Source organism: Chroicocephalus ridibundus, chromosome 7 (assembly GCF_963924245.1).
Source record: "Chroicocephalus ridibundus chromosome 7, bChrRid1.1, whole genome shotgun sequence".
Taxonomy (NCBI): Eukaryota; Metazoa; Chordata; class Aves; order Charadriiformes; family Laridae; genus Chroicocephalus; species Chroicocephalus ridibundus.
In genome coordinates, this window is record NC_086290.1 from 41606236 (window position 1) to 41633138 (window position 26903).

The window sequence follows — 26903 nt, forward strand, 5'->3', positions numbered from 1 at the left end:
ATTTCAGTATCATTAGTTAACCATTTTCAGGCCATCGAACATTGTTAGAAGTAAAAAAATTATTCTGCCTGTGTCATGGCAAAGAATAAAATCTGCATCAAAATACTTTTGTTTCACTTGTTTGGGAAAATGCTCTTTCTGATAATAGGGAAATTCTCAGAAAACTGTGCTAGAATCCACTTCCACATCCATTCTCTGAAATATTCATGTTATTCCCTGTTTTTGGAAGTACCTTTTCCACAGTGCTCTCTTCCCTTGGCCAGGCATTCCGCTTAATCACTTCCCATCATCCCTGATGCTATTGGTACTCGCAGACCCCTACAGTTAGCAAGAATGTGTCTGTTTTACACATTAGGTGTAGACCAGATAAGGTGTTCTCAAACCAATCTAGAAGAATCGAGTAGATCCATCTTTATTTCGATCAGTTTAGTCTTGCTATCCAGCTCTGATATCAAAAGTCTTAATATAGAAGGCTGGATAAACAAGTAAGAATATGTCTACCAGATATCCTAGAAGTAAAAAAATTCCTCTAGCTCTTTCTGTGTTGTTCTTCCTTCATGGTAGGTTCTAGGACAGTATTTCAAACCCATCCAGAAGTGGAATGCAAAGAATCTTACTGTAACATTGATCATTTCTGAAAAAGCCACTGCCATGTGTTCGCTTTTCTTGCTCCGCCATGGCAAAAAAGGAACATACTTTTTCCCAATAATGATTAGAGACGTCACTTTCGGCTGTCTCTGTCACCAGGCATTACAAGATGGATACCTGCCTGTCTGGAGGTACTACCTAAAGGCCTCACGTTCTGTAAGAGCCGTTGCGTTCCTACCCGGTCAGTCCTTTCAGTCCCCTCTTTGTGGCATGTACGCTTTGCTGGATCCCAGTAGTTCCACGTGGTCTTGGTGCTGTGAGGGCAAGCCATACCTCAGGTTATTGGGGTGTCTACGAGCAGCTGGACTCTGTAAAAGTGAAATAACTGAGGGGCAGCTGCTCTTCCTTGGGAGCAAGCTGTGAATACCACGATGCCTGAAAGTCTCCAGTCGTGATCACTGAGACTTCTGTGCTCCAGAAGCAGACTACATGAAGATGGTGTAGATGAGGAACGTGGGGTAGGAAGCAGAGCAAGTGTCGGCCGTCATACGGTCTCATTCATTGGTTCTGAACCAGCAGTAAATTAAATATTTACCATTTCTAATTGAAGCTTTGAATCAGATTTTGCACTCTTAAATATTTGCATATGATGAAGCTTTTTCTCTACTCTTCATGATAAAACTTTGGGGTAACGCATAGACATTTGGATTTTACGCAACTCTGTAAAGCCTGAGAAGAGAAAATGTGGCATCCTTTTTAACTAGCTTTGACATAATTTGCTTTTGAGTAACTTTAAAAAACCTGTATGTTTTAGACCAGATTGGCCCTTGGAAAGATCCTCAGCGGAAACTGGTAATTAACTGACCACACATTATGTTTGTATATGTTTTCAGACTTTTTAGTTACAAATATAAAAATATTGTTATGTCCGTTTGCTCGTAAGTATAACTGAAAGAACGAGATTATCTCCTTTAATGTGATTTTGTTTGCCTAGTTGTGTGCTCTGCAGCGAATGTGACCCTCTGTGTATACAAGACATGAAGCAAACGCTGTTTAGCATGCAAAACTGCTAGCAGTGTGGAAAACTTTGCCCTTCTTTCTTAGAGGAGAAGAATTAATTTGTGCATCCTAAGGAATAAGGATTTTTTAAAATTGCATCTCCTGGCCCAGCACGCCAGACTTTTCCTGGCAGGTGTGCACTGTGGGTCCAGGCCCCAGCATAATTAATTTTTTATTTTAACAGCTGTTTTTTAAACTTGTCGTCGTTTTGCAAAACAAACAAAATCAGAATACGAAGATCCATCTAGATTATTTTAAATTCAATTTCCCACCTGCAATGCAGTCAAACTTGCCTCTCTATGTGATATTTCACAGGAAATAGTGTTTTAAAATACATGAGAAAGCAGCATAGCATCCCTGCACCTCTCTCGTGTGACAGTCATTTTCTCAATGAATTGTGAGACTTTTATCTGCAGTGCTGCTGGTAGGACTGACTGGAATGGGAATGACAGCGGCCGCTCAGCGCTGAGCTGTGGGGCTGGGGCTCCAGTCGTGGCTGCTCACGCTGTGTCTGCTCACCCAGCTCACCCAGCACGCCCAGTTTGCTGGGGTCAGGTGTGGATGGGGGGGCGCACGTTACATTAGCCAGGCCACCTGTTAAAATAGATGCTATCAGTATGGTTTTGCCTCGGTTACAAGCAGAGAGATAACAGCTCTTCCAACAAAAAGCATGTTTGTGCAAAGTTAACCCTTCAGAAGGGCTTAAGCTAAATTTGGGTTAGAGAAGTGGGTTTAGTTTAGACCAATGATTTGTGTTTGCTAAGAGGACTCTCAAACTATTTCCCACTTATCAAATCATGGCTAAAGGGAAACAGGGTGCTTGAAACTGGGCTGTATACGTGGTTGTGTAGTATGTGTCTTTATGCAACACGAAGTTGGATTTACAATTAATTTATGCAAGAGTGAAAGAAGGGCCAAATTTGGAAAGGCCTCTCTGTTATGAAAATGCAATTAATCTGTAGTTGAATATATATCGCTGTTAGCAGTACTTGAATATCAGAATGGTTTAATCTGAAAATAATTGAGAATGCACAGCTGAAGTCCATCAGGGATAGGAATGCAGATTATTCTGTTTTGATATTTAACTGTTTTCTTGTGAGGTACTTCTTGAAATAATGGGATGAGATTTGTTGAACTGATCGTTCTTTTGCCTGAAATACTTTGAAACTGGGAGAAACATTCATACACTTCCCAGGGTTCAGAACTGGGCAAGCTTCTTGAGTCCATTTTATATATTGTTTTATATATATGTTACCCCATGCAGCGCTACAGGATTGGGGCAGAATGGCTTGAAAGCAGCTCGACAGAAAAGGACTTGGGAGTGTTGGTTGACAGCCAGCTGAATATGAGCCAGCAGTGTGCCCAGGTGGCCAAGAAGGCCAACAGCATCCTAGTCTGTATCAGGAACAGTGTGGTTAGCCAGACTAGGGAAGTGATCATCCCCCTGTACTCGGCACTGGTGAGGCCCCACCTCGAGTACTGCGTTCAGTTTTGGGCCCCTCGCTACAAGAGGGACATTGAGGTGTTGGAGCGTGTCCAGAGAAGGCCTACAAAGCTGGTGAGGGGTCTGGAGGACAAACCTTATGAAGAACGACTGAGGGAGCTGGGGTTGTTTAGCCTGGAAAAGAGGAGGCTGAGGGGAGACCTTATCACCCTCTACAACTACCTGAAAGGAGGTTGTAGAGAGATGGGGGCTGACCTCTTCTCCCTGGTGACAAGTGATAGGACGAGGGGAAACGGGTTCAAGTTACGTCAGGGGAGGTTTAGATTAGATATTAGGAGACATTTTTTCACTGAAAGGGTTATTAAACATTGGAATAGGCTGCCCAGGGAGGTGGTGGATTCACCATCTCTGGAGGTGTTTAAAAAAAGGGTAGATGGGGCACTGAGGGACATGGTTTAGAAGTGGCTCTTGTCAGGGTAGGCTAAAGGTTGGACTCGATGATCTTAAAGGTCCCTTCCAACCTCAACAATTCTATGATTCTATGATTCTATGATATTTGTTCTCTATGCATTTAGTTTCCCTTAAAAAAATGCCCAAAGACAAAATAAAGAGATAAATAAGAAGGTGAACTTTTTCATTTTACACATTCTTTTGATAGTTTCCGTTTCAAAAAAGCACGTGTAGTTTCCTGTCATTTTCTTTCTGTGACTCAGATGTTCTGCATTTTAAAAGGGACAATTTCACATTTCACCAATAGATCTATTGGCACTAATGCTAATAGATACGAATTTATGAAAGTATGTATTACATCTGTGTATTAACATTGTTGCAATGGATACTACCCAGATTTTTAAAATGTACTTATTTAGACTTTAAGGAACTGAATGACAATAAAATCCCTGCACACAAACATGGCGTGCCCTAGGAATTTCATAGAATCGTAGAATCATAGGGTTGGAAGGGACCTCTGGAGATCATCGCGTCCAACCCCCTGCCAGAGCAGGGTCACCCAGAGCAGGTTACACAGGAACGCGTCCAGGCAATTTGTTATGCTTCTTGTTCTCAGGAGTGTCTAATCAGGCAATGATGGCACCTAACTTCGCTTTAGTTGTAGTATCTCTCAAAATTCTGAGAAAAGCCAGGAATAGCAATTATCATTCATCTCCTCCTCTCACTGCACACCTCCCAGAATTCAAAGGCACTTCTTTGATGGTTAGAAAGCAAAACCAAAATTGATTATTTTAAACCTCTCTGCAAAAGATACTGCTCTCTTTGCAGTAGTTTTTCAAGTGCAATGTCAACTATGGCTAGCAGTAACTCTGCAGGGAGTGCAGTGATCTTGGGTTTCATATGTAAATTTATGCAAAGGGCTTCTGCAAGCCTAGCATGTGTTGTTCTCCTCAAACACCGCAAGGCATTTCATGCTACTTGATGTGGCAAAGGGAAGAGAGATTCCCTCTGTTTCACACAGCAAGAGGAAAGCCTGCAGAGTGCATGTAAACAAACAAGAGACCCATGATCCATCGTTATTTTTGAAAGCCGGTAGAACTGGAAATTCTGCTGCACCAAAGTTCTACCATTTCCATTGATTAGTTTTAATGGAGCTCCTCCTTTGGAGGACACAAAGGGTGTTCTATATGAGTCTCATATGCTCTGAAAGAATAATATTAGTAACCTAGAAATAATATCATTTTAGGATATTCTTCATCTTGATCAAAATCACCGAGAAAATGAGGATAAGAAGTAAAAAAATTATATCTTGATATCTTTAAGTTTCCCAGTATGCGATGGCCTACATACCTGTTCATTTGCCAGCACAGATATCTCATCCACATCTTTTTTTCCACTTCCTGATTTATTTGTTTCTCCTTGGTTTTCTAATAGCAATAGACTTTTGGTCACTGATCACATTAAAGAGGCATCTTTAAGGTGCCTCTACCCTTCTGTAATAAATTTCCTTTCTGCTCGAAAACTCTCCTGAGGACTCTCTGGTGGTTTCCTTTGCTCCGTTTGGTTGTTTGCGTTAACCGCGCTCACCCCTCAGTCAGCGCTTCTCCGTGTCCATCTCTCTCCGTTGCATTTCCCACTAGGACTTGGTGTCTCCAACGGCACTCTTCTGAGTACCTGCAGACAGTCCTCGTGTTGCAGCCGAACCTGGTCAGGCCCCAGCATGTACCAGCAGTAATTGCAAAGTGTTTAATCCTGGACCATGATTTAGAGTGGCTAATTTGAAGAATCCTACATTTTTGCAGCACTTCTGATGAGTTAACATTCTAACCCCTTCGTAAGATGCCTCTGTTCTGGACTGCAGCATCACGTGGAAGAGGAAAACGTTGACGCAGAATTACCCTAATATGTTTGTAAAGCGTGTTTTGACTTACCACATTCCTTATGAACCCCAGCTGCTGGGGTGCCTGAAGGAAAAAGAGCCAGCAAAAGAATTGGAGCTGGGACAGGAATGATCCCTGCTTCCCACAGGCATAAAACATTCGTTATCCTGAGGCCTCTCCTTTGAGCTAGTGGGGTAGGTGATGATATTGCCATGTAAGTGGGATTAAGAGAGAGCTTGGAACGGATTCTTGTAGCTTTGAATTCATAATTATTATTTTTTTTAATAATAGATACTGTATTGCCTGTTTGTTCGAATGCTCACCGTGCGTAGAGAGTTGGATTTAGGAGGAGGAGGCTTTTGCCCCAGAGCATGCAAGGCCAGTACGCTCTCAAAACCTGCACGTTGAACAATAATATCAAGGGATTGCAATAGATCAGTAATCACAATAGGTACAGCAAAAATAACCAAATTCTTACAGCAAGTTATACCAATTTTACACAGTGCAAAATTAGGAGTTGTTTATTGACAACTGCTAATAAAGTTGGAGGGTTTTTCCGTAGGAACCAACAGTGAAGTTCTGAGAGATGATTCTTTCTGCATCAATGCCTTGGATTCACCTCACCACCAGAAGATGTGGTGTCTCACCACTTCGTGTCTGTTCAAAGCTGTAAAAAATGTCACAGGGGGTGAGGACCAGACCCCAGTTGCTTGAGGTTTGGGTGTTTGGTTGCTTTGAAACATAAATGGTCCTTTGTCACTCTGATTGCAATGCAGAAGTCAAAACTAGAAAAGGGAAAAGCTAGTGAAAAAGCAGATGGGAAAACACTGGTGCTGCCTGTAAATAACTCTTAATCACCCCTTTTCCCCTCTTCTTGATGAAAATAATTATTAAAAACAGACCACTGCACTTTCAAAGTGGTAATCAGTGTAGCTCTATATTTTTGCTGGGCTAAGTAATTCCACGTCTTTCGAAGAAGATGCTATTTTCATTTGAAACTGGGATGATTTAAGTCTGATATTTCAAAAATGGGTGGTGATTGATTAGTCATCAGTCTAATAATGGACTACATCTGCATTTTTTCCTCCATCTTTATCATATTTTACATAATTCATTTGGTTTAATTGGACATTAAAGTCTTTTTCCCTGTAATGACTACAGCAGATTCATCTGCGCCTGCTTGGATTCTCTTGAGATCCCTCTGCCCTTGCTTGCCGCTGCTCAGAAAGCCCAGTTCCACCCTGCAGGATGGGGTGGTGCAGGGTTGGGACTCTGCTGTGCGTGCCCCCTGTTATTTTGTGTAGTTAGTTTTTGCATTACAGCGTAGTTAGTTTTTGCATTACAACAAGGCCTGAAATAATAACTCTCATCAGGTTTCTGATGTGCTTCATGCTGCAAACGTGGGAGGTAATGATTCCTTCTCTTAAAGATATTCACTTTAACGCATATGAAATGGTGGTGGAGTTAAGTGACTTAGCATGTGTCCCACAGGGAGCATCTTAGAAATGCAGATTATTCAAGTCTGTCTCAGTTTGAGGTAGCTGAAGCTATTTCTCATGTGGCCACTTTGTCTTCTGGGACTTAATGGCAAGGAGTTTCTACCACACTTTATGTACACAGAACAAACTCCTTTTACTTAGTTTGGAGACTGGTAACCAGACTGGTAAGACTGGTAACAAGCTCATCAGCCCTTTGTTATGCCAGAGGTCAACCAGATTCACAACAGTAATGGGAAGGGAAAATAATTATCAAACTTCTTTCTAGTTATCAAGGGGCCTAGAGCTTGAATCTGTTTCCACAAAAGTTGATGAAAACCTTAGTCTAGTGTCCTGGCTTAGGCAGGGATAGAGTTGACTTTCTTGCTGGCGGTTGGTATGGTGCTGTGGTTTGGATTTGGTATGGAAATAGCATTGATAGTGCACTGGTGTTTCTGGCTGTTGCTAAGCAGTCAAGGCCTTTTCTGCTCCTTATGCTGCCCCACCAGCGAGTGGGCTGGGAGTGCACAAGAAGCTGGGAGGAGACACAGCCAGGACAGCTGACCAAAGGGATATTCCATGCCATGTCACATCACGCTCAGTATATAAAGCTGGGGGAAGAATAAGCGGGGATGTTCAGAGTTACGGTGTTTGTCTTCCGAAGCAACTGTTTCATCTGATGGAGCCCTGCTTTCCTGGAGATGGCTGAACACCTGCCTGCCCATGGGAAGCAGTGGATGAATTCCTTGTTTTGCTTTGCTTGTGTGCGCTGCTTTTGCTTTACCTGTTTAACTGTCTTTATCTCAATCCACAAGTTTTTCTCACTTTTACCCTTCCGATTCTCTCCCCCATCCCAACTGGGGGGAGTGAGCCAGCGGCTGCGTGGTCCTAGTTTTTGGCTGGGGTTAAACCACGACATCTAGTCATCATGAATGTCCTGTAAAATACATTTCATACAGCTACATCTGTTTTGAAAACAAAGGACTTGCGAATTAGTAAACTTGACTCATTTGATATGAACTTGCCATAGTGAAAATAAGTTGCCTGTTCACTCACCATTTTGCCTTTTTAGAAATATTTACAAAAGGTCATGAAACAACTCCTGACCTGCCTTCAGAATTAAGCTTTCAAGATGATACTCCTGGGAGGAGTTTATTGCAGTCTAAATTAGATAAAGCCACTTGTTGCAGTTCATATATTATTGATCTTTCAGCAATAAATCCAGAGGTGTGCTCACAAGCAAGAGACATAATTATTCAAATTTTTATCCTTATCACTGGTGTGAAACAGCGGTTTTCAGATGCCTTAAGTGTACCTGGTGATTAGGCCTGTTGTTAATCATTATTAATATTCACAACAAAAAATAGTATATTTTAAAAAAAAAAAGGTAAGAAGAAAACAGATTTTTAAAATGTCCTGAAAATGATATAAATCTGTTAATTCCTGTTGTTATAATTATTTGTGTTACAGTGGTTTTGCAAGTGCCAATTGGGATTGGGATTATGATGTATACGGAAATGAGTGTACCATTTTAATGGGAGATCTTCTGTAATACAAAGATAGTCATTAAGTCGGCAGGGAAGGTAAAGAGTGGAGGGTGGAACTGTAAAGGCAATTAAAGGACTTGCAAAAGTCCTTTAGGTGGAGCCTGGAACAGAACCAGTCTTTGAATCCAGACTAATCGAATCCTTGTATAAATTCTTTAATTACTTCAGCATGCACACACAAAAAAGTACCAACTTGATTATATAGAATAGGAAGCAAGTCTTACCAGTTTTATGAATTGTTCTACATGCTCTTTGATTAGAGGAAGTAACAGAACTGAGCTGTGGCTGCTGCAGCGTAAAATGTAGTGTAAATGAAAACCAGTACAATGGGAATCTGCTCTTGCACATTTTCTTCTTGGATCTCTTTGTCTCCTCCTTTTACACGTGGGAAAATCAGTCAAGCCCTGATTGTCCACTTGCTGGTCAGTAAAATATGTTATCAAAAAGACATCGTAAAAAAGACTTTAGTGCAGCAAGAAACAAAAAGAAAAGCAAACAAAAAGCAAGGTGGAGGGCTCTTCCATTAATAAATAAAATAGTAAAAGAAATGAAAAGCCAAAAATGGCCTGTTGCTAGATGCAAATGAGTTCATTTAACATATGACTTATCCCTTTCTGTTTGTTCGAATGACATGTAGCTTCAAATTATCCTTTAGCTTGATTACATTTCCTGGTTTATTTCTTTCTGTTGAAAGTTGTTATCCCACGCCTCCAGCTCACTTGATTTAGAAGAGGTGTGTAACAGAGATGACATCAAGCGAAGAAGTGGTGAAATGTAACAGCCTGCTCATTAACAGCATCCTTTTGGTGGGTTTTTAGCGTAGCAGCTGCCTAGGTATCAGAAACAATTCATGCATTTAATAATAGGTCTGTGGACAGAGTATGCCGAGGCTGATAAAATACCTGTTTGCATGTGTTGACATGTTACCATCAGAACCCCATGTCTTCTTAATTCTGTTTGCAGATGAGGTTTACTGCCTTCTTCATGGAAATCAGGCCACATATCCGACTGGGTGTTGCATTTTAGGCACACTAGGTTTATACCAGGCGTCTGGGTGGAAATTGATAAAAAGTCTGCAGACTTTTGACAGGAAGAACTGGTTGATCTGGCTAGTGAGACAGATTGTAAACCCTTTTGAGCAGGACCATCTTCTCCAGCTTGTTTACGCAGCAGCTGGCAGAGCGGGGCGGTGCTCCTGGACCAGGTGTCTCCAGCAGTGCTTCTGTTCTAATAGTATCTGCAGGGGTCGGGGGGGCTCGTCCGTTCCAACGTGGCCACAAATCACCTTGTGAGAGAGAGCTTAAATAACAAGTTAGGGTGGTTCAATGTATCCAGTCCTTACTGATGATTTGATTGGGTAAATTCCTGCGGGAGGGGAGGTTTGTTTATACCCTCATGTTTCTTAGGGATCTGTAGTAGAAACGGGAGAAAATAAATATGGCAGAGAATAGGATGGCGAGATTGAAAGAGGATGGGGTACGCATCTTTGCTTGTGATGTGCCAACTACTGTAGCAAAATTAATTAATAGAAGGAAGAACCTGTAATAAAAGTAGATCAGATTGTTTTCCTCATAATTATGCAACTAGTAACGATCCCTTAATCAGGGCCAGCGGGAAGGTCAAAGTCAGCTCTCGAGTTGCAGTCACTGTGCAGCAGGGACTGTCTCTGATCAATGAGAGAGCATAATATCTATTTCGGTGAAACGTTCTTGGTGCTACTATGATCTATGAGCTGGACCGTGCTGTTACTTAAGAGAGAAACGTCGTATTGAAAATCCATGGCCACAACTGTTGATGTCATAAGGAGGAGTCGCAGAGCACCCACTGGAGCGTCTTCTGTAACTATGCGTTACGTGCAGTCTCATCCACATGGGCTGCCCACTGATCTAGTTCAAAATTGCTGAGTTACCAAAGCTGTAATTAAGGAGCATTTATTGAACTGAAGTATATTGGACACATACAAAACAAGTTTGAAGACAGGCATATTTTAAAACAAGACAAATCAAAGCCAACATCCCCCCCCCCTCCCCCCCCCCCCCCCCAAAAAAAGGTATTATTTAGTAAAATGCCTCTGTGGATAGAAAAAAAACAGGACTAAAATGCAAGAATATGGGAAGAGAGAAGGAAGAGCTTCAGCTGTTTAGCCCAGAAAATAGCGTCTGAGGGGGGATACAAATGATGCTGTAAGTGAAACGCATCAGGGACAGGAAAGAAGGGAGGGGTATTTCTGAAAAAAAAAACAACCCAACCCTTGTATTTAATCTAAAGGATATAAATTGCATGTGAACAAGTCATTTTAAACTCTCATTTTAAACTTGTGGGCTGAAAGATTTATAAATAGGACAGGCAGGTTCTAGATCAGCAGCGCAGGGTTGGATGGGGGAACTGCTGCTAATCTGGAATTCAGTACTTCTATTGCGGCAAGTGTATGAAATTATTGCTTGTAAGAGTAAGGGACTGGATTGATGACTTCCAGTCTCATATCCGTGATGATACTCCCGCCCCCCCCCATTAAAAATTTGATTTATTGAGATCCAGTTCAAGCCACGCAGCAATTTGGAGTGTAGCTATTGCATTTGGGACTTTTTTGTTGTTTTTTTCCTGAACAGCCTGCTTGACCGTGTTGTTTGTGTAGGCTGAACTTCGTGGAAGGAGCCAGACGACATGAAAGAGAATTAGGCGGGTACAGCTGGCGAGATCGTTAAACAAATAGCTTTCCCGTAATGCTCAGCACCACTGAGTCGAGGTGAGTTGTACCTGTGGTTACGGAGCTTTTTTGCAAAAGAGTGAGTGCTCCAAGCTTACACCTTGCGGGCTGAATTCTCCAAGCTGTGATTCCTTTGTTTCTCGGTGTTACTCTGTATTCGTCCCTGTAACAAGCCAGAATGGAGTTTTGACATTTTAGATCTCCTCCAAATGAACCTAAAGATTTCATTATACTTAAACCGTGAGAGTGTTTCGCAGGCCATTACTTTCTACTTGAGAAGGCAATGGATATTTTCAGATCTTAATTCCTCTATTTGCTAGATAACTCCACACATTTTCTTGCAGATATTATTTACGTGAAAGATGTAAAAATTAACTGAATATTAAAAAAGTCACGGATGCAGCATCTGACCCATGTTTTACCTGATTCTCAGTTCTGTACCATTGCAGTTCTCCTTCAAAACAATATCCTTTACTCTAATCTTGCACTCTTGCATAAATTGGAAAAGACACTGACTTTGATAACTCTTGAGTGCACACCAGCTGAGCTGGTTTGGGGATTTTGAATCTTTACTTAGGAGGTTAAAATGAAAAGTAAATGTTTCTACATTGGTAGCTAGGGGTTTCTTTCTGTTATGGTGGCAGGAATTACTTAAAGTTGTGTTTGGGCATCCTTTACGCTGCCTTCTTTGATTTTTGCATTTGTTTATAACGCTACATATTCAAAATACTTCTGTCACTTTTTTTTTATTATTTAAATTAATATTGAAGAGAGGCATGGGCACATGGTCTTGCTGTCTCTCCTTGCATAGATAATCCCTGCATGCTTCTGACTCACTGGAATGAGTGAGATTGTCCGTAGCATGGCTATTAATGAACGTTCACCAGTGAAGGAGTGTCTGTTCTGTTTCACACAGAAAACGTGGATAGACAAATTAAAAATCAGGGCTAAAGGGCCATTCCTGTGTCTCTGTGAGAAGAAAAGGTATAATCACAAGCCATGTTCTTAGGGGACGCTGGTATCAGAATTCAAAATAATCTCTTTTCTCTTTTTTAGTTACAGTTTAAAGTAAAAGTCGCATTGTATTGTATTGTTGCTATTCAAGTCCACATAGTTGTTAAGAGACTGTGATAACCTCACATATAATAACTTGTATTTATTTAAATATATACAGTTACTATATCTGGCATCAGTGGGTATCCAGCCGTGTGTCATAGGCTTTCTTGTTTGCAGAAGTACAGCCGTGATGCCTTTATTTTGTTTCCAACATTGCCAGGGTGATACGATTGCTTCCTGTGACTCCTCCAGAGGGATGAAGCTCTGGGACATTCGGAAGTTGGTCCCTATTTTATCGGTAGATGCAGGGCCCCATCTTGCCAACCAGGTCATCTTTAATCGCTCTGGTAGGATTCTAAAACAACTTTTTCTGCCTAAAATGTGGATTATTTTGAAATCTCTCTAATCTCTCTCTGGTTCTGAAGCCAGATAGCATGTGTGAAACAGCATAGATGTGTTAATTTTAAAGAAGAGATATCTCATTGTGCCATTGATTGATACAATTGGCAATACGGACTAGACTGGCAAATTGGACTAATGGTCCATTTTTATAAAATGAACAAAAAGTGCAATTAATTACAAAAATATTACATAAAATAGAGTACTGATCTCTGGGCATAGAAATCTTAGTGAGATTACCTATGTTCTAGTGATGTTTATTCTCCATTACTGTTTGTTCTTTAATTTGCTAATTCTGTAGTTGCATTTCATAACCAGTCTTACTAAGTCCACTTATAATTGCCTCAGAACTTCATTGTGTTGACAGGATTGCTTACTGTGCACAAGGAATTGAAGTAACCAGTTATTTTTCATCATCAACTGTGTATTACCATGTCAGCAATATTGTGTGTGAAAGTGCATTTTCATTTGAAGAGGGGCTGTTGTAAAACATTTTTGTTGTTGTTTTAAACCCAATACTAATCTTCAGTTCCAAAGCACGGACAAGCATTCATGTTGCAGCACAGAATTAGATCCTAGCTCAGGAAATTGTTCTTACTCAAAGGTAGTACAATATATGATATGATGTAATGTGATACTATATAACGTAATATGTAGAGATATATTGAAAAATGTGTATACATTTGCATTATATGTTATGTGCATAAAATGTAACGCTTCAATAGAATATGAGAGATAATTAAGGAATCATTAAGCAAAAATAATAGTGTGATATTTTGTCATAATGACCCACATACTGTGGAATGAGTAATATCAATATATTGAGTCACTAGGCAGAAAACTTTGCCATCAAAGTCTATATTATTTGTACAGTGATTTCACAGATCTCTCTGCTGTATCATTAAATCAGGTACTTTAATTTCCAAGGGAAAAAAATGCATTGACATTGTCCATTTTTGACAGCTTCCCAAAACCAAATTTAATCAGTATTCTATTTTTGGGTGCAATCTGGAATAAGAGCTCATTTTTTGTTCAGGAGGATTTGAAGAAGTTTGGCATTTTTGTTTCTGGAGTATAATGGTGGGTCATTTGCAAAGGAATCGCATCCCTGGAAAATGCTGCAGCAACGTTTCTAGCCAGATGGGAACTTTCCAGTAGAAAGGTTATCAGCTTCAGGTAATCTAAATGGGCAATTTTTTTCATCAGTAGGGTAAAATCCAAAATTTTCTCTGCAGGAGTAACCACACAACAGAGATATCAAATCAGGATGGATGATGACCGTGAGGCATAATGCAACAGGATGCAATCGTCCTGAGCTAAAGATAGGGAAATATCTAGCTACACGGGACTATTGCAGTTCCTCTTGTTTGAAGAGTGATAGTGCCTGTGTCACCTACCGGCCACTATCCACACACACGCAGACTGAAAAGGCAGTGCCTCTTCAGAATAGGTATCTTGTAGAAATACAAGCATACTAATATTTAATTTAATTGCCGAGTGGCTGGAAGGAGTGCATCTTCTGCACTGCATCCGGGGCGTATGATGAGATATTGTTTAGCCAGCCTGCCCTCGCTTGGGTCCAGCTGGTTTGGTTACTGCTAGCAGTGCAGCGTGGCACTCAATGTGAGGTGAATATCTCTGGGACCCTGGGTTTGTGCCTGTTTAAATTATGCTGACACCATGTTGTCATAGCTTGCTTTTTTGCTAATACCAGAGTTGCCAAGCTAGCTAAGCCAGAGGTAGCCTGAGTAATCCTAAAATGGCCCATGATACATCCATGAGAGAGGCCAAATGATGTGCTTGACTGCAACAGCAGAGGGCTGGCAAAATGATCCAGCAGGTTCCTGCGCAGTTTGTCTAAACAGTAATTCACGGATCTGGTCAATCTAAACTATTCGGTCAGTCATTTGAGTGGAGTTAACTAAAAATAATAATCATGTTGAAATAAGGCAAACAGCCAGAATACTCCAAAAATAAATGGTAATGGGAGAATATACCCTATGTTTAACTAACAGCCTGCTGGGCATGGGGCATCTGTCTCATTTGGGACCTCTCTCTTTGGGGAAGCTTGGGTGGATTTTTCTGACCTTATCAAAGCATGGAAAAAGTCCAGAAGTATAAATCGTATTTTTAAATTCATATGTGCCTAGTTGAGTATGTATTCTATTTCTTAAAGGAAGCATCAATAATATTGATTTATTATATGGCTCTCTCATTTATTTAGAGGTTTGATCTTGCAGTGAGGTGCCCACTCAATTTTCTCTTTGATTTCCTCAGTTTCGGTTGCTATATTGGCTGCAAAGACAAGCTGGTATAGAGGTGCCAGGTGTCTGTCTTTTCTCCTTCTTTCCTTCACGTTTTTGGTTAATTGATACCGTTTACGTGGCACTGAGTAGATAAAGCTTCATCTTGGCAGGGTGAGGGATTTTTCTGAGATGGAAGAAGATCTCCTTTGCTGGGAGGCTGTACAGTGGATTTCGTAGTTGGCGGATGGGTGCGGGGAGAGCAGGGGATGCACCTGCCCCTCTCAGATCTCAGGAGGGGACTGTGTCCAGGTATCAAGAGAACCAGAGCAGGACAAGATCTTGACCTTTATCTCTTTTTTTTTTTTTTTTTTGCAGTTTCTGAAGCTTGCTTTTTGTATTTGTCTCCCTCTTGCTTACAGTTAAAGTCATGCTTGATGGGAGAAAAATCCTCTCGTGCAGAATTTACCACAGTAATCTTTTTAGCAGCATCTGATTTTGTACATATAGTGCATTTATGTGCTGACATTAATGTGTGTTTTTCCCTATGACCCCCATTTCTGACTAAAAAGCTTTTTTCATTACAACACTTTATTGCTCTGTGTTCTTTAATCTCCAAGGCAGATTACTTGATAACATAAATTGATTCCTGAGGGTGCTTTTCCCCTTGTGGTTCATTGCCGGAGTCCCTACCTCAACTCTCACAATGTATATGCTGTCACGGGCAATACAGTCTCAACTTGGGATATTTTTACTTAATTTAAGTTATTGCCAATTAACGCAAACTTCTGATCACTGATTCGGGGTGTTGAGGAAAAAAAGATAACATGAAGAATTAAACAAGCACTTAAGTAAATGCTTTTCCCTTTCCAGTCGCAGTTTAAGACGAACACCTCACCTCCCCCCTTCCTAGTTTCTGCTTGCCTTGTTTTTGCTGCAGGCTGCGCTCCATCATCCCATTTCCCTTGGGGTGGCAACGGGTGATGCGGGAGGCTGGGGTTGTGTGTGTAATGGCTTCTGTCTGCCGCTCCTCCGTGCTCCTTACTGCTCTTCCTCCACCGCTCCAGCCCATCGCTGCTTCACTGTAGGACACCCACAGGCCACAGGCGGCCCTTCCCCGACCCGTGCATGGACTGATGGGGCACTCATGTAAATTAATTGAGGGCTTATGTGTGAATTAATTGAGTGTGGGGCACACATGCATGAACTGATGGGGCACTCATGCATAGGATAACTGGGTGCTCGTGTGTGAACTAATTGGGTGCTTGTGCATGTATTAATCGGGCACTCATGCATGAATGTAGTAAACTCTGCAAATTGGTGCCCAATATGCAGAGAGCTTGATATATAGATAGATTCAAATAGATACAGGTATGATTCTTTGGATTTGTCCTGGCACTTGCTTTTTTGCACAGAGCTCAGACAACTCCCAATTCTGGTTATTAATCAGTTTGGACTTCCTCTGGTGCTATAGCTCCACCTAACAGGGCGGCAAGGTGATCAGTCCATGTTTTTAGAACACATCTTTCCAATTCCTTTGAAACATTTGCTCTTAGAAAACTGAGACTAGTTCTTCCTTATTTTCCTGCCTGCTTTCCTTCTCATTCAGGCTTTTCTCAAGTCTATTAATGAAGCGCGAGCTACAACCTTGTACATTACTTGTTCCTCTCCTTTCTCCCATCATTAATTGTTTAATGTCAGACCCCCTTCCTTCGCTATGGGTTCAGCACTGCAAGATCTGTGCGTTTTCACTGCATCCTTACACACCCTTTTTTAGACAAACTAAGGATTCACATCTTCTTTTTCTTTTAAATATAATTGATCCACATTCTTACAAGCTTTGCTTGATAAGCACAAATGCAGACACCCCCATCTCTTAGTTCTCCATTTGGTGATCAGCATTTTTAGTTTGTCTTTACTTTCTTGGCTTCAGCTCGTCTCCAAGTGCTGTGTCAGTGCTCTGCGTCTGAACGCTGTTCTCATACGTGCCTCCTCTGCCAGGCCAGCGCAGGGGAGCTTCTGCAGAAACTGGGCCAATTAGCAATCAGGCACGAAAAACTCTTCTTCCTTTCTTCCAAAATGGGATAGGGCTAATCGCCCAAGTCAGGCCTTTTACTTTACGCTGGCAAGTTGCAAGCAGTGGTGGGTCTCCATTTCTCTTATCCATCTCTCTCTTTCTCTTTTTCTCATTACTCCAAACTTGAGTGTCCCTTTATAAAACTTTTCATAACAAAGGAACCATCAGTCAACAATCAGACAAGGATTACAGGAAGAATGGAAGACACTTTTAAAGTCTGTGATATGTGTTTGGTCCATGTCTGAATGTGCATCCCTACTTTAAACTGATCTGTGGGAAATAAACTTTCAGGTCCACCATTTGTTGACCAAGCTGGTTTTGTACAAGCAAAAGATTTTCAAAAATTATATCTCAGGTAGAGGGTGGTGGGCTGGTTCACCTCACCCACACTAGTAGAAAGGTTTTGTGCTTTGTCCTTCAAGCTGAAATCCCTCCTTTGGCAGAGCTTTGCAATAAGCAAATGCTGTTGCCCCAACTGTGTGCTCTTAGACAATGCACCAATATTGATGTTTTGTCCCTAGGTAACCTGCCCGGCCTGCATGTTGGAACTGATGAATCCATTAGTGGCCTCCCTGGAGAGATTCCCGTGTGGTCTGAGTTGGTTTACACAACCCACGACCTATTTTCTAGTCCTGATCGTACTGCTTAGTCTCGGAAGTCAGATCGGCTACACGTCCGTGTCAGCCCTCTTTCTCTGAGGAGTGCTTACAACATCTGTTGACCATCCTTAATTATTCCTACGGTCAGCATGGGAGTAAAAGGATGTGCTGGAAGACTACATTATTCAACAGTAATTCCTTGTCTCCTAATTCTCACTTCTCCCCTCAGTGCTGCTGTATTTCATTTCTCTTGTTCTCAACATTTGTTTTCCTGACCATAAAATTCTCTAATTTGGAGGCAGTGGGTAGACTGGAACTTAACACAGATACAAGCTGATTGACAGATCGTTTTCTCTCCTTGTTTCATGGGGGTATGAAACTATCACTCTCCTTTTTTCTGACTGTTGTAGTTTTTCAAAAGGGAAAAAGTTGGCAATGAATTTTTCCCCTTTGTTGATCAAGAGAAGAGTTGTGCCACACAGTATTTCTGTTGTGTCATGACTGTTTTTCACTATGAGCAAACTCCACATTATTTAAATATGGTAGAAAGAAAAGAAAAGGGATACTTAAAATATATTACTTTATTTTCAATACACACATAATTTAAAATGTATGAAATATTTGTCCTTTGCAAAGGAAAGGGGGTTGGCTTGAAAACCCCTTATTTTACATTTTTGCCCTAGTTGCAGGATAGTATTTTGTCTGTGGCTGTGTTTTCTTTGTTGAGCTAATGAGGGTGGGGACTGTGTACTACTGCAGGCAATTGCTTTGAGCGCTGAGCACTTTGAAGAGATTAGCCCCATTGATATTCCCTTCATCTTTGTTAGAGAGGAACGCTTCCTTCCCTGGAGTGCAAGAAGATGGACAGCTATTTAATGGAGCCAGCCTTTTTCAAGTAGATACTGTAGTACTAAATATTCCCATCTCACTTGCCTGTGTATACCCAGCATAAAAACAATGTTCTGGAAGCCAGGGTTGTGCCTCATTAGAGCAATATATTGACCTGTTTGGGGGTTTTTTTGAGGACCCCACGTTGAACGGATTATTATCTGACTGGTTAAATGTTATTCTTCAAGGAGAAGCAACAGTTTTGGCTGTTCAGGCAGTCATCCAAAGCACGGTGATGAGCAAATTGTTTGTTCCAAAAGTAAATGAAGGGAATGTCCACATGATTTTTGCCATCCTTGTATTAAACTAACAGAAGCTGAAAATTGGAGGTTTATGCATCCCAAGTGGTGCATAGCTGATCAAAATTTTGATTCTCCAGCAGCTGTCCACAAACTGAATTAAAATGGTTTGCAACAGGTTGGGGTTTTTCTAATTCCATTTAAACCAGGCACAAGTCTCAAAATACTAATGTATTCAACCTCTCATCTCTAGCATTTACTGCTTTGGTGACTTTACTAGGTCCGTGTGTTCTATTTTACATTTACTGTTTATATGAATTCCAGCTTACAGAATGCTACAATTAGCAAATTCCCACTTTGAATGTATTTACAGTGGTTGAATGAGAAGTCCTTTCTTTCACTCAAACTGCACAGCTCCATCTCAAACCTGGCTTAGATACAAGAGCTTCATCTCCTGATTAGCTTATTCCTGCAGATAGTCAGAGGAAGGACCTCTGAAGGTCATCACAGCCTTTCTTCCATGAAAGCTCCTCTTAAATATCGACAGCTATCCAGGTCTTGTGTTTTGAGTAAAGCATCTGTATTGTATGTAAGGAAATGAATCAATACTGCATTCGTCATTCATATCCTGTAATAAAAGAAAGGGATTTTTGAAATAGGATATTATATTGATCTAGTATTTGGGTGTACTTTCTATATGTTAAACATGCAAGATAGAACAGCTGTGGCATTCTCTGCCAAGGACTGGATAGGTCAGGGAATCTGTAAGGGGAATCTGTTGAAATTAAATATATTTTCATCACTAACCAAGAGTCATTAGTTAGCTGGTGCTTTTGTGGATGGATCCAGAATTGTGTTGGGAGCATAGAAGATATCCTTATGAAAACAAGAAATTGGGCAGTTTTGTTTAAGGTAAGCAAATACTTAGAGAGAAGAAGACAGAGTCCATTGAGATGGGATGCTTTGGAGAAAAAATAATTCTTGTGACAACCTAAGTAACTCAAGTACGTTGTTTCAAACTTAAGAATAATTTAGGTAATTTTCTCTGTTTACCCACCATTCTTTTCCCTTTCAAGAAGCAAAGTTCATATTTTGAATGAAAACTTTTAAATCAAAAGTCAGACGCTTTCATGTAAAAAAGTCTTTAAAACAATCTGTAAACAGTATTTAGCTTTCCATTTTTGGGGGGCTAACAACTGCGCCAGTCTATGTCGAGTTTGAATAACACACTTTCAGTAAATCAAAACCTACGTTTTTATCAAGCTTGCTATTTTTCCAATATTCATTTTTAAAAGTAACTGAACTCTAAAAGAAAATTATTCACCTCTCATTTCGTAAACTCACCATGGATACCTGTATTGTGATGATCAAGAAAATTTGGTTCTGTTGAACAGCCCTTCCACTTGGTAGATGAAATATATTCATGAGCTAGTTCTTTCCAGGGCTTGGAAAATGGCATCTCTTTTCAAGAAAGAGATCATCTTTAAATTAAAAGTATGCTGCTTTTAGCCTTTTTTTTTTTTTAATTGACAAATTGTCACAGGAGCTAAAATGTGTAATCTTCGATAGCAAGTGATCCATGGGCTATGCAAAATAAATTGATTAACAATATAATCTCCATGCAGGTGTCCTAGGAGTGCTTGTTATTTTTTATGAACCGATCTGGGGTGCTGGCTTGCATTTGATGGGCCAGGTGGAAAACGGTGAGTGAGAGAAAGTTCAGGACATCTCTGCAGTTATTCCGTTGCTGCTAGCAGTCAGAACCAGCTGAAATGGTGGTCTAATATACAAGGAAAAGCACCATGGCTTCTGAAAAGGAAAAAACGCTAAAAATTGGCTCCTGCCACAGTATCTGCCAGCTTCTTCTTTTCAGGCCTGCACGCCAACAAAACAAACCCAGTGGCCTGAAATGAATTTGAGGCCTGAGACAAAATTCCGGTTGTCACGAAAGCACGCGTTTCATGTCTTTGTTTTTAATGCCGTTCCGCTACTAAGAAAATCAGGATTTAGATGCCTTTGAGGCATTTAACTTACGTTTATGCAGAACTATTCCTCAGAGGAAATTGGATGCAATTTTAGGATTAGATAACTGACCTGGGAGAGAGAGAGTGCAAAACTTGCACATCCACTTTTTCCAGATGGATGTTCACTGGGAAGCCTTCAAACTGCTCACAAATATTGCCTGTCCTTTTGTAAAGGCCCACACCAGGAGGTACATGGCCATTTCCTGGGCAGAAAGACATCTTATGTACTAGAGACTCTTGGGCAACAAAATAAAGTATTTTAGTTCCCTTTCTTTTTCTGTGGCAAAATACCATACATGCTGGTGAATGAGAAAATAAGGAAGAAAAGAAATTCTATAAACAGCCTCCAAAGCCTGCCTTGGATATTTGAACTGTTTGTTTTGGTTTTGACTCTGGAATGAACTTTCTTTATGTCTTTCCTGTCTTCCAACTTGTGAAAATATCTTTTATGTAGAGCTGTTAGCTCTCTGAGTACCACGTGCTCTGGGGGAGTTGGGTAAAATCTACTTACCTGTAGTCTTTCCTCTCTGAATGAAATTGCGTGAAAAAAGGAAATTCCTTAACGAATCCTACTTTTTCCTTCTAGAATAAAGCAAAAAAAGGAGTGGTGGTGATGACGGAGAGTTCTTTAATGTTGGGTTCATGTCAAACATCATTCCCCTTTTCACATTTTATGTTGTAAATGAATACGCATGGAATGCCTCAGTGATCCTGCCTGGGAACACCAAAGATAAAAAATGGAGCATTTCTGGCTCACAGCAAAGGGCTGTTGTGCCAGTATGCCATCTCTGGCAGGGGACAGGACGTGAGCTTAGGGAAAACAGATAAAACCAGAGGGAGTAAAGACTGAGGTTTCTCTGCTCTTCTCCAGTGCCCTGTGGATTAGAACCTCCCAGAGATGGGGACCTCGTGCACTTTGTCTGACGTTACTGGATCTCTCCTCTGTTAAACTCGTCTGATCTTTTGTTTTGGAGCTTCTTTATAGTTCAGCTTCCAGCAGATCCCATAGCAGTGATAAAGTACTTCCTCGCCTTTGCTTTAAATCTCTTAATGATACATTCTTATTCTCATACTGTGGGAATTATTGTATAATCGTTCCTTGTTCAACCTCTTCATGCTGACACATCTTCCCCTGCTCACTTTGCAGAGCTGAAGAGTCTGTGTCTGTTTAATCTCCTAGATACATACACCCTTCCTCATCTTTCTTCATTTGTTGCCTTTCTGTAAATCTTGGTTTGGGTATATTCATTTAGAAACAGAGGAAAATGATGAGGCCTGTATGATCTGTTTAAGATGTCCTTAAATCATGGTTTTAAATAGAGGCCTAATGAGGTTTCCTGGTTTTGTTCTCTACCTCTTTTTTCCCCCACAAATACATCTTGACATTATATCAAGCTGATGTTTTCAGAGAAGTATCCACAGTGACTGCGAGGTCTCTTTCTTGAACGACAAAGGGTAGTTTACAGGCCACTGTTGGATTTGTATAATTAAGGGTATTTTTGTTCATTTGAATCATTTTGTGTTTCTCAGAATTCAGTTTCATCTGCCACTTTATTACTTAATCTGGTAGCATCCTGAGATTCTTCAATGAGTCTATGAAATGTCCTGTCATCTTGAAAAACATGAATAATTTTATACTATCAGTGAATGTCACCTCAATATTCACCTTCCCACCCTTTAAAAAAAAAAAGAATTATTAATATGCTGACTAGCACAGGTCCCAGAATAGATGTCACGTTCTTCTGGTAATCTGTTCCTCTCTTTTCCTGACTATGTCCTATTGGAAAGCTTCCTTTTTTTTTTTTCTTTTTTTCTTTTTTTTTTCCCTCTTTCACCTCTCCCCACTTTGGTTGTCAAAAACTTCTAGGAATTCAGGTATCATATGTCAGTCAGGTCACCCTTACTCCTGTGCTTCTCAGCACCATCAAAGAACTGCAACAGGTTTCTGAGCTGGAGTTTCCTGCTATGAAAGCTATGGTAGCTCTTCACTGTGGTGTTACCTTTCTCCGTGCATCAACAGTCAGCTCTCTGCATAGTTCTGCTTGCTGCCATGCTTGAAGCTGGGTGGATAGGGTTGAAATAATGTATAGGTAGCTTTGAAATCCATCGTCGAATCATAGAATTGTCTAGGTTGGAAGGGACCTTTGAGATCATCGAGTCCAACTGGTCGTGGTTTAGCCTCATCTGGCAACAAAGAACCACGCAGCCGCTTTCTCAGCTGGATGTGCATCTGAAGTTGGATGGTAACATTAAAGTTGGATGTTAAGATCAGGAGTTAAATTGTTAACACCATCCTTGGAGTCCAAGATTCATTGGATTAGAGAATTTAATTGTGCCTTCCATAAAAAAAGTAGAGCTTAAAACATAGTCTGTTAAATTCATTGCCTTCTCTGGCTTCCTTGCCAGAACTGTAGTAGTAGGATCATCCCTTTCTGTATTCGACACTGCAGTCACAGCTGTCTACTTAAAACTCTAATATACAGTTATGTGTATTTGGCTAAACAGGTCTTTCCTTACATCAGTAGAATTAGCTCTCTCCATTTTGTGTCCAGTATTTGGGTTTCTTTACTTTTATTGTGTATTCTTTTTCCTTCAATTTCATACGCCAGCCAGTCGGCCTGAATGACACTGCGAATGTCTCTGATAGTATAATGGACATTTATAGCAGTGACTGTAATTAATGATTAATATTTTAGCTGTGCTTGCAAGCTAAGTTTAGGCACTGGCAAAATAAAGAGTTGCCTGGGGTCATTGGCTGATGGACCAGCAAAATAATGGGCCTCATTTAAGCAGATGAATCCTCTGCGTCATACCATGGGGAGGGCAGATCCGTGCCAGTGCTGGCCTCGCTCAGCACTGTGGCCGAGAGGGGTCCTCCACCTTCTTCCCTGAGCAGCTCCAAATGCCAGGACTGGCTTTAGAATCACACAGCCTTCCCATTACAGCTTCTGCACCTCATGTGAAGCATTGGAATATGGGACTGCTGAGCCTTATGATACAGGTATTGTGATTGATGTAATGTTCTTGTAATTTTTCATTTTGAATTAACACATGTATTATAGATTTCCCTTAACATATTTGTGTAAATTAGTAAACAACTCTGATGCTTGATAGGACATTGCAGGAATGGTAACACAAAATCAAGGAAAAGAAGGTTATTGAGTACAATGAACACTTCTTCCCTGGCATCAGAGCAAAACATAGGGAAAGGAAACAGGAAAGGAAATCAATAAGGAGAACCAACCCCACAGAAATTATTAAATGCTACCTCACTCAGAACCCCCCTGTAAAATTAAAAAAGATGCTTTCCTGAAATATCACCCAAACTCTTAGCTAATAGATAGATCTTAGCTAATAGATAATAGATAGTTTGCAGAGAAGACTGATATTGTTTGCTGGGAAGTGCTATGCGTCCCCATGGCATTATGTACCTTGTGCAGCAGGTTCTCCGTGGCAAGCTAGGACTCAGTGGACCAAGGTAGAGGGCATCTTGAGTCTCTGTGTCAGTGCTTTCAAGGGAAGAGAAGTGTGAGCCTCAGACCTCCAGAGTGGATTTCTTCTTGACTTCCGTCACACTGATACAACATGCTCTGGGTTGCTGTTACTACAGTCCAACCTAAGCAGCTTCAGCCAGCTTCTGTCTAGCAGGCACCATACTGTCTGTCCAGGGCATTTTCTGAGATGTTGTAGGGGACCCCACTAAGAAGATACTATCCGAGTGCTGCAGCCAGCTGCTCTGTTGGTTAGTGGTTCATTAGGTCAGAGATCTCAGCTCTGTGATGTTTTTCAAACACAGCTTCACTGGGAGTCCTAATTTAAATTTCCTCCGTGCTTGCATGCGGCTGGCCTGGGGGCTCTTGGGGCTGCCTGCTTCAAACTCATACAGTAACCAGGGACTCTGTCACATATTTTATAATAACTCCTTTTCATTCATTGCTCATTTGTTTTCTGTTATTATTTTCCTTTTGCTGCTATAGAACCTCTTCTGTTCTTACATTTGGTGTTCACTTCTGTGGTTTGTCCTGATGTTCTCTGCGATTATAAGTCTTAGTAGTACCGGGGTGAATGTCTAAATAATTCAGTGGAATGGATCCAAAATGACACAAACCAGTTTGCTCAACAGATGAAAGTACCATCACACCCGTTAACATAGAGCTGACATTCACTTTACGTGCGAGTTACGTGCAGATTACAGTCCTTTGGCTCTGTGCAGTTTTGCTTTTAATGTACATATTCACAGTTTGAGCTTTTTCGAATGATGTACCAGGGGCTGGACAAGGAGGTTTTGTTACCAGAAATGACCCTCTTAGGTGTGTGAAGGTGGGTTTTGTGTAAAGATGTGGCAGAGTGACCATTAGGATCCTGCCATTGGTTCTGCCAGCTGCGCTGTAAGCACTGTTGTACCACGTATGTGTCTATTGGAAGTGTGCTGTGCTGGACTTCTCTCTACTGTTATCTGAATCGTTCTTTTCTTACAATTGGTGGAGGAGAGGAGAGAACCGCACCCCAGTACAGCCTGGCCATCAGCATGGAAACACAACGCTTGTCGGTACGGCCTCTCCAGAAGGGGAACACCGGCAGTGGTTGTTGTACAGAGCATACGTGCAGTGTAGCCCAGTGAAAATAGACTCAAGCATTTCCTTTCGTTGGTTGGACTGGACCAACAAAAGTAAAAACGCCTTCATGTGCTCAGTGATTTAAAAAGAAGCGAACGCACCTCAGCCCATCTACCACCACATACATAATCAGTTTTGGTATTTCTAAGCAAAACAAATGCTTCCAAAGGAGCTATTGTGAGCAGATGGGCTAACATTCATAAAACAGACAGTTCCCTTTGTAAGTGGTTGCTTTGAATAAAATGTATTGTTTCCATTGAGACTTAAAACGACAATTTGCTTAAATTATTTTTATATTTGGCCATTATATTGTGAGCATATGAAATGGGCAAAATGTTAAGAATAATTAAGCAGAGTGGTCCTGAATACCCTGGTGAGTCTGAAAAATCATATATAAAAGAAAGCAGCTATCTGTGGAGCTGCCAATTCTACTTATAGAAGCCCATCTGTTTACATCTACATCTGTTCCCTAAAGAAGAATACATCTTATGTGAAGAATTCCCACCAGACCCCTCAGACATTTTATCATTCAAGAACGTTCTTCCTGTTTGTTCTCCCTCTCTCCTTTACAAGAAACTATAGAATTAATGTTTTCGGTGCTGTCTCTTAGAACATTTAGAAGACAAATACTGGGGACGTAGCATATAAAATTAAATGAGTTTGTTCTTTTCTGATTCCATAATGAATAAAAATGGTTGCCAACCATGTACATATTCCTTCGACTCACAGTGGCTTTAGTCTAGTCTAGTCTTCGATTTTTCTCTCCCCTCCTACTTCTTTATTCTCATCTTGAATCCCTCAGACCATGGCTTGTTAAACCTAAGATATAAGTTATTTTAGATCTAATTGATTGTGTGGAAAGTCTGTTTGCTGTTTACATGGTATCTGGTCAGTGAGAGATCATAAAACGTTCTTGTAAAAAAAGAAAGAGGTATTCATGAGCTCCAAACCCTTTGTGTTTCCCTGTATCCCCCAGTCCTAGAGTTCTGCAAATACAGGGCTGATGTTGTACTGCTGAGGAGCAGCAGACGTATGTATCCTGGCTTATGTTCCATCCTCAGAGCTACTTCAACAACAAAATTACCTGAATAACACCAGATATAAGCATGTGGACTTTTTTGATCTTTTTATTAAATCCGAGTATCAAAGGGGATTTATCCACTCTCAAACATAAGATGGGGGGAGGCCAGCTTTTGAAGATCATTTGAATTTCTTTCATTTGGTGGCCTAATCTTCTTCCTACTCTATTGAACTTCTGTAAATTGTGTTAGGATTCTTAGAACAAAAAAAACCCCAAATCTCTAAGAGTTCTAACTTCTGATTTAATTATCAAAGTGTAAATTCTTTACATAAACTTTGGTGACACAGCAAATACAAAATAAAATGAGGTCAAGTCGAAAAAGAAGCAAATTCAATTAGCCCCTTCAAAGAAATCTTGACTTGATTTTGAGTTTTGAATTCTAGATTTAGAATAAGGGTGGGCTATTTTTCTCACCAGCTTCTGTGGAACTGAAATACATTCATTCATCTCACTTTTCACAGTAAATTCCCAACCAGTTTTTGTCGTTCAGGTGCTTGGAAAGCTGTTAACTCAGCCATGCTGCTCTCTTCC

The 26903-nt window shown here is 40.7% G+C and overlaps 1 protein-coding gene across 1 annotated transcript in view; it reads left to right on the plus strand.

The window, feature by feature from the left end:
* SPAG16 (sperm associated antigen 16) overlaps positions 1–26903 on the plus strand; it is a 386482-nt gene that overhangs the window by 266647 nt on the left and 92932 nt on the right. Inside the window, 1 exon segment of the mRNA XM_063341470.1 lies at positions 12427–12553. Within this exon segment, the coding sequence (XP_063197540.1) occupies positions 12427–12553 (127 nt within the window).